The sequence below is a fragment of the Carlito syrichta genome, unplaced genomic scaffold (assembly GCF_000164805.1).
Source record: "Carlito syrichta isolate Samal-C Ts95f unplaced genomic scaffold, Tarsius_syrichta-2.0.1 Scaffold312148, whole genome shotgun sequence".
In the NCBI taxonomy this organism is placed as follows: Eukaryota; Metazoa; Chordata; class Mammalia; order Primates; family Tarsiidae; genus Carlito; species Carlito syrichta.
The window spans coordinates 3546-9684 of NW_007256244.1; the positions used below are offsets into that span (position 1 = coordinate 3546).

At 52.4% G+C, this 6139-nt stretch overlaps 1 protein-coding gene across 5 annotated transcripts in view; it reads left to right on the forward strand.

Annotated features, from left to right (window-relative positions):
* POMGNT1 (protein O-linked mannose N-acetylglucosaminyltransferase 1 (beta 1,2-)) overlaps window positions 1-6139 on the forward strand; it is a 10705-nt gene that overhangs the window by 1523 nt on the left and 3043 nt on the right. For all 5 annotated transcript variants that reach the window (XM_008069614.2, XM_008069613.2, XM_021718377.1 and 2 more), the window contains exons 4-16: window positions 1346-1411; window positions 1502-1615; window positions 2479-2596; window positions 2789-2887; window positions 3047-3174; window positions 3527-3597; window positions 3814-3889; window positions 4067-4150; window positions 4240-4281; window positions 4495-4553; window positions 4833-4905; window positions 4987-5115; window positions 5201-5326. In XM_008069614.2, coding sequence (XP_008067805.2) covers window positions 1346-1411; window positions 1502-1615; window positions 2479-2596; window positions 2789-2887; window positions 3047-3174; window positions 3527-3597; window positions 3814-3889; window positions 4067-4150; window positions 4240-4281; window positions 4495-4553; window positions 4833-4905; window positions 4987-5115; window positions 5201-5326 — 1185 coding nt within the window. The remainder of the gene's footprint in view (window positions 1-1345; window positions 1412-1501; window positions 1616-2478; window positions 2597-2788; window positions 2888-3046; window positions 3175-3526; window positions 3598-3813; window positions 3890-4066; window positions 4151-4239; window positions 4282-4494; window positions 4554-4832; window positions 4906-4986; window positions 5116-5200; window positions 5327-6139) is intronic.

The window sequence follows — 6139 nt, forward strand, 5'->3', positions numbered from 1 at the left end:
GTCTCACCAAGTTGCCCAGGCTGGTCTCGAACCCCTGAGCTCAGGTAATTCTCTCGCCTCGGCCTCCCAAAGTGCTGGGATTATAGGCTGAGCCGCTAAGCCTGGTCCAATCACTCCATTCTACTCAGGGCATGGTCCACTGGCTACAGGGTCTTCTGCCTGAGTGGGAACTGCAACTCTGCCAGATTCTAGCTGGGTGACTTTGGAGCTTCAGTTTCTTTTATTTCTTTCTTTTTTTTTTTATTGAGTCAAAGTCTCACTCTGTCGTCCAGCCTGGGGTGCACTGGCATGCTCATGGCCATCACAGCCTCGACCTGCTGGGCACAATCCTTCCGCCTCAGCCTTCCAAGTAGCTGGAACTACAGGTGTGCTCTACCACGTCTGGCTTGTTTTTTTGATTTATTGTAGAGACAAGAACTCACCAGGTTGCCCAGGCTGATTTTGAACCTCAGAACTCAGGCAATCCTCTTGCCTCGAACTCCCAAAGTGCTAGGATTATAGGCCTGAGGCACTCACTATACCTGGCCTTTAGTTTCTTATCTGTAGCCTGAGACTATGTAGCAGAGTAAATGAAGAGTATATGAAATACCTTGTATGTAGTGGGGTCTCAAAAGTGGTCATTCATATTAATAGGCAGTTAATTCATTGATTTATTTATTTTATAATCATTCCCTGGTCTTCTCTTTGGCCTCAGCCTTGTGCTGGGCACTGGGGACCTGGAGGTAATTAAACCTGGCCCTACCTCGAGGGGTTCAGTCTGTTGGAGGATCTAGCCGAAACTACAGGCGCATACTACTACGTCTGGCTAATTTTTGGTTTATTGTAGAGACGAGGTCTCGCCAAGTGGCCCAGGTTAGTCTTGAACTCACAGTCTCAGGCAATCCACTCACCTCAGCCTCCCAAAGTGCTGGGATTATAGGCTGAGCCACCAAACCCAGCCCCAGCTGGTATTTGTTTGTTTGTTTGTTTGTTTGTTTTGAGTTGAAGTCTCACTCTATCACCCAGACTGGAGTGCAACGGTTGCTCCTGGCCACTGCAGCCTCGACCCACTGGGCTTCGGCGATCCTTCCGCCTCAGCCTTTCCGAATAGCTGGAACTACAGGCGCGTGCTACCACGCCCAGCTAATTTTTTGATTTATTGTAGAGATGAGGTCTCGGCCAAGTTGCCCAGGTGGGTCTCGAACCCACAGGCTCAGGCAATCCACTCACCTCAGCCTCCCAAAGGCGCGGGATTACAGGCTGAGCCACCGAGCCCCGGCTCCAGCTGGTATTTTAAGTGTCCATAAGACAGAGACAACTTGAATGCCAGGGTGACAAGTTGAACTTTGTCTCTGCCACTGTGTAGGTACTGGAAGATGAGGCCCGGGAGCAGGGCCGGGGCATCCATGTCATCGTCCTCAATCAGGCCACGGTGAGGTTCTAGGTTTAGGGGACCCAGAGGGCTAAAGCTGGACTCTTCTTGTTGGTGGCACTAACTCACGAGTGGTGTGCCCCCTGCCAGGGTCATGTGATGGCAAAACGTGTGTTTGACACGTACTCACCTCATGAGGATGAGGCCATGGTGCTGTTCCTCAACATGGTGGCGCCCGGCCGAGTGCTCATCTGCACCGTCAAGGTCAGTGATTCTGCCCAGGCCTTGTTCCCTATACCCCCAGCTCCACTTCTGCTCATGGCCCTGGGTTATCTGCCCCTACTGTGGCATGGTGGGATGATCCTCTGGAGGAAGATGACTCAGGGTCCAATCTTAGCCTTGTCATTTTTATTAATTCAGAAAATAGTTACTAAGCAGTTACTGTATGCCAGGTACTACTCTGGGTGCTGGAGATACAATGGGAAATAAGATTCCCTACTCTCATGGAGCTTATATTCTAGCAGGAGGAGATCAAAAAAACAGCCAAATAAATAAGTGTATAATGTCAGTCAATGATAACTTATATAAAGAAAAAAATAATGCATGGGAGATAGTATAATGGGGATGCAGTTTAGAAAAGGAAGGCCTCTGTACAGAGATGGTATGTGAACAGGAAGCTGAAGGAAGCAAGGCATGAGCCAGGTGAGTATCTGGAGGAAGAACATTCTAGGTAGGAAGAGTGACACGTACAAAGGTCCTGAAGTGAAAATGTACTTGGCATGCTTGAGGAACAGCACAGAAGCCAGTGAAGCTAGAGCAGAATAAGGGGGGAAAGGAGAAGAGTGGTGGGAAAAGAGAGCAGAGAGGTGGCAGGGAGCAGAGGTGGGAGTTGTGTGGGATTGTGGTAAGGACTTATCAGCTGGGTGACTTTGGATGAGTCTCAAACTCTAAGCTTTCAGTTTTCTTATCTGTGAAAGCGGGTAACCATAGAGGGCTATTGTGATAATTTAATGAGCTAATTTAAGTGAAAGGTTTTATACAGTGCTTGATACGTTGTTGGTGCTCTGTGAGGCCAGGTCTCCTGGAACCACACCGGTCAGGCTGACCGCCTTCTCTGGTCCCCCTAGGACGAGGGTTCCTTCCACCTCAAGGACACAGCCAAGGCTCTGCTGAGGAGCCTGGGCAGCCAGGCTGGCCCTGCCCTGGGCTGGAGGGACACCTGGGCCTTCGTGGGACGAAAAGGAGGTGCCAGCATCAGATGCCGTCCACCGTGTAGTATCAAGGGCCTGGAAGGAGCAGAACCCCAGGAGAATGGGTGGGGTTGGGGGCAGATAAGAGCCAGTGTCAGCGGGTTGGATGAAAGTGGGCTGGGAAATGGGAAGAAGCCCCCAAACTGAAATTGGACCTTCATGACCCTTCATTCCTATCTCTTGCCAGGTCCTGTCCTTGGTGAAAAACATTCTAAGTCACCTGCCCTCTCCTCCTGGGGGGACCCAGTCCTGCTGAAGACAGATGTGCCGCTGAGTTCAGCAGAAGGTGGGATTAGTGAGGCCTGGACTCTGGGACAGTGCCTAGGCTGGAGGGTGGTCATTTAGATCCTCTTTACGAGGCTTTTTCCCCTTGACTGTGTGCCTGAGTCTCTTCAAACCATGCTGGCCTCATGCCTCCAACCTGTCAACTGCATCCCCCCCTCAGAGGCAGAGTGCCACTGGGCAGACACAGAGCTGAACCGTCGCCGCCGGCGCTTCTGCAGCAAAGTTGAAGGCTATGGGAGTGTGTGCAGCTGCAAGGATCCTACACCCATCGAGTTCAGCCCTGACCCAGTGAGTGGGGCCTTAGGCAGTGAGGTTTCAACTCCTTCCCAGTTTAGCAAGGGGGCCCCAGGAGAAGATCCAGGTTGGGCTTCCCTACTCCAGCCTGGGAAGGAACCAGGAGCTGAGGATGTATGCTGAGCTCAGAAAGACGTGGTGTTGGAGGGAAGGGGAAGGGCGTGTGAGCAAGGCCCAGGGTTGGAGTTGGGCTGAGTATATGGAGAGGCCAGAACAGGGAAGACCCTCTGCCTCTCCCCTGTGTATTCTGGAATCTGCACCTACCCCTGTCCAAGAACTCTTCCCGAGGTAGGGATCACAGTTTGAAGGGGAATAAGGCAAGAGCTAACGGCTGTTTCTCCCATAGCTCCCAGACAACAAAGTCCTCAACGTGCCTGTGGCTGTCATTGCAGGGAATCGACCCAATTACTTATACAGGTGAGCCTGAGAGTGGGCTGTTCCCAGCACCGAACAGGGGAATGCTTAGCACATGGGAGGGTGCTTAGCTCATCTGCCTGTGGGAGGAACTCTTGAGGAAAGGCAGCAGATTCTAGACCCATTCACCTATGTGGGTAAGCATGGGGAATCTGGGCCCACCATAAACACAGTGGTGCTTGTGTTCGGGGGAACCTAATTCATCCCTGGGCTCCCTAGGATGCTGCGCTCTCTGCTGTCAGCCCAGGGAGTGTCTCCCCAGATGATAACAGTTTTCATTGATGGCTACTATGAGGTGAGTGGGACTTATGGGGCAGAACAGAGCGCAAAGCTGTGGGTGGTCCACAGCAATGATTGCCAAGGATTGGCAAGAAAGCCAGCCCAGACGAGGGCTGTGTAGGGTGAGGGGTTGCCCTGCAGAGGCGGGTAAGGGAGAATGGCCTCACATGGTGACCAGTGGCCATGCCCCCAGGAACCGATGGATGTGGTGGCGCTGTTTGGTCTGAGGGGCATCCAGCATACTCCCATCAGCATCAAGAATGCCCGTGTGTCTCAGGTACTGCCCAGGCAAGGATGGATGGGGTAGACACTTGGCCCCGCCCTCTACTCTCAAGCTCATGTGCCCTATTTCCACTCCCCTCCCAGCACTATAAGGCCAGCCTCACTGCCACTTTCAACTTGTTTCCGGTGAGTAATAAGGAATACAATTCCTGGGACTGGGGTAGAGAAATATGGGCCTAAGGTCCAGGCCTGTTATGCAGGCCCCTTTCCTTCACTGGGACTCACCCTCCTGTTCTGGAAAACAGGAGCAGTGCTGCCTAAAAGAAGAGGGATAAGAATAGAGGAGACCACAGGATGGGAGAGGTCCCCTGGAATCATAATATCCCCTTCTCCCTGTAGGAGGCCAAGTTTGCTGTGGTTCTGGAAGAGGACCTGGACATTGCTGTGGATTTTTTCAGGTGAGGGAAGGGTCTCTAGGTTGCTGGTGATGTCCCTGGGTCTCCAGTGAAGAAGGCAGTGAGGAGTCTTGGAGAGCTTTCTGGAGGAAGTGAGCTTAAAAGTTGGGGAACAAGCCTGTGCAAAGGTAGAATGGCAGGTGTTGGGGCTGGAGTAAAAGTAGAAAGGATGGATGGAGACTGTGGGACTTGGGAGAAGGAGGCATGACTCCTGAGTCCCAGCTCTTCCAGTAACTGAGTTTATCTTTGCCCCTCCCTGAAATTTTGGACTCTGCCTCTCAGTTTCTTGAGCCAATCCATCCACCTCTTGGAGGAGGATGACAGCCTGTACTGCATTTCTGCCTGGAATGACCAGGTAGGATGGTTGGCCAGGGGTTAGCAGGTGAGTTTGTAGAGCCCCAAGCTAATGCCTCCCTCTATGACCCCCTGTCCTCAGGGGTATGAACACACGGCTGAAGATCCAGCACTACTGTACCGCGTGGAGACCATGCCTGGGCTGGGCTGGGTACTCAGGAAGTCCTTGTACAAGGAGGAGCTTGAGCCCAAGTGGCCCACACCAGAAAAGGTACCCAGCAGGGTAGGGAGAATGAACTAAGAGTCCGCTACCAGCTTAAAATATGTTAACCTTCATAATCTTCCATGCCCGCCAGCTCTGGGACTGGGACATGTGGATGCGGATGCCTGAACAACGCCGGGGCCGAGAGTGTATCATCCCTGACGTTTCCAGATCCTATCACTTTGGCATCGTAGGCCTCAACATGAACGGCTACTTCCATGTGAGTGGGGCACAGTTTGGTATGTGGTCAAAAACAGACTCTGGTGCAGTCCCAGCTCTGCCACGTGCTAACCACGTAAACTTGGTGAAATAGCGCTCCTGTTTTTGTCTCAGTTTCTTTATCTGTAAAATGAGTGTAAAAGTGCTACTACCTTATAGGGTTATGAGATTGTTTTTTTGTTTTGTTTTGTTTTAGTAGGAGTCTCACTCTGTCTCCCAGGCTGGAATGCAGTGTCATGCTCACGGCCCCCACAACCTCCACCTGCTGGGCTCAGGCAATCCTTCCGCCTCAGCCTTCCAAGTAGCTGGAACCATAGGCATGCACCACCACGCCTGGCTGATTTTTTTGATTTATTGTAGAGACGAAGTCTCGCCATGTTGCTCAGACTGATCTTGAACCCCTGAGCTCAGGCAATCCTCTTGCCTCGGCCTCCCAAAGTGCTGGGATTATAGGCGTGAGCCCCCGTGCCCTGTCACATCGGGCACTTTCTAACTGTAGCTTCTCCAGGAAACCAAACCTGCCTGCTTGCTGGGCTGGCCCGTCAGGAGGCAGGAGGCAGGAGGCAGGAGGCCCGAGCTTCCAAATGCAGGCCGGGGTGTGGTGGCTCATGCCTGGAATCTCAGCACCGGGGGAAGCCGAGGAGGTGGGAGGGTCGCTTGAGCCCAGAAGTTCGAGACCAGCCTAGGCAGCCCAGTGAGACCTCGTCTCTGCAATAAATAAAAAAAAATAAAAATAAAAACATTCCAAGCCGGGCTCGGCGGCTCAGCCTGTAATCCCACGCCTTTGGGAGGCTGAGGGGAGTGGATTACCTGA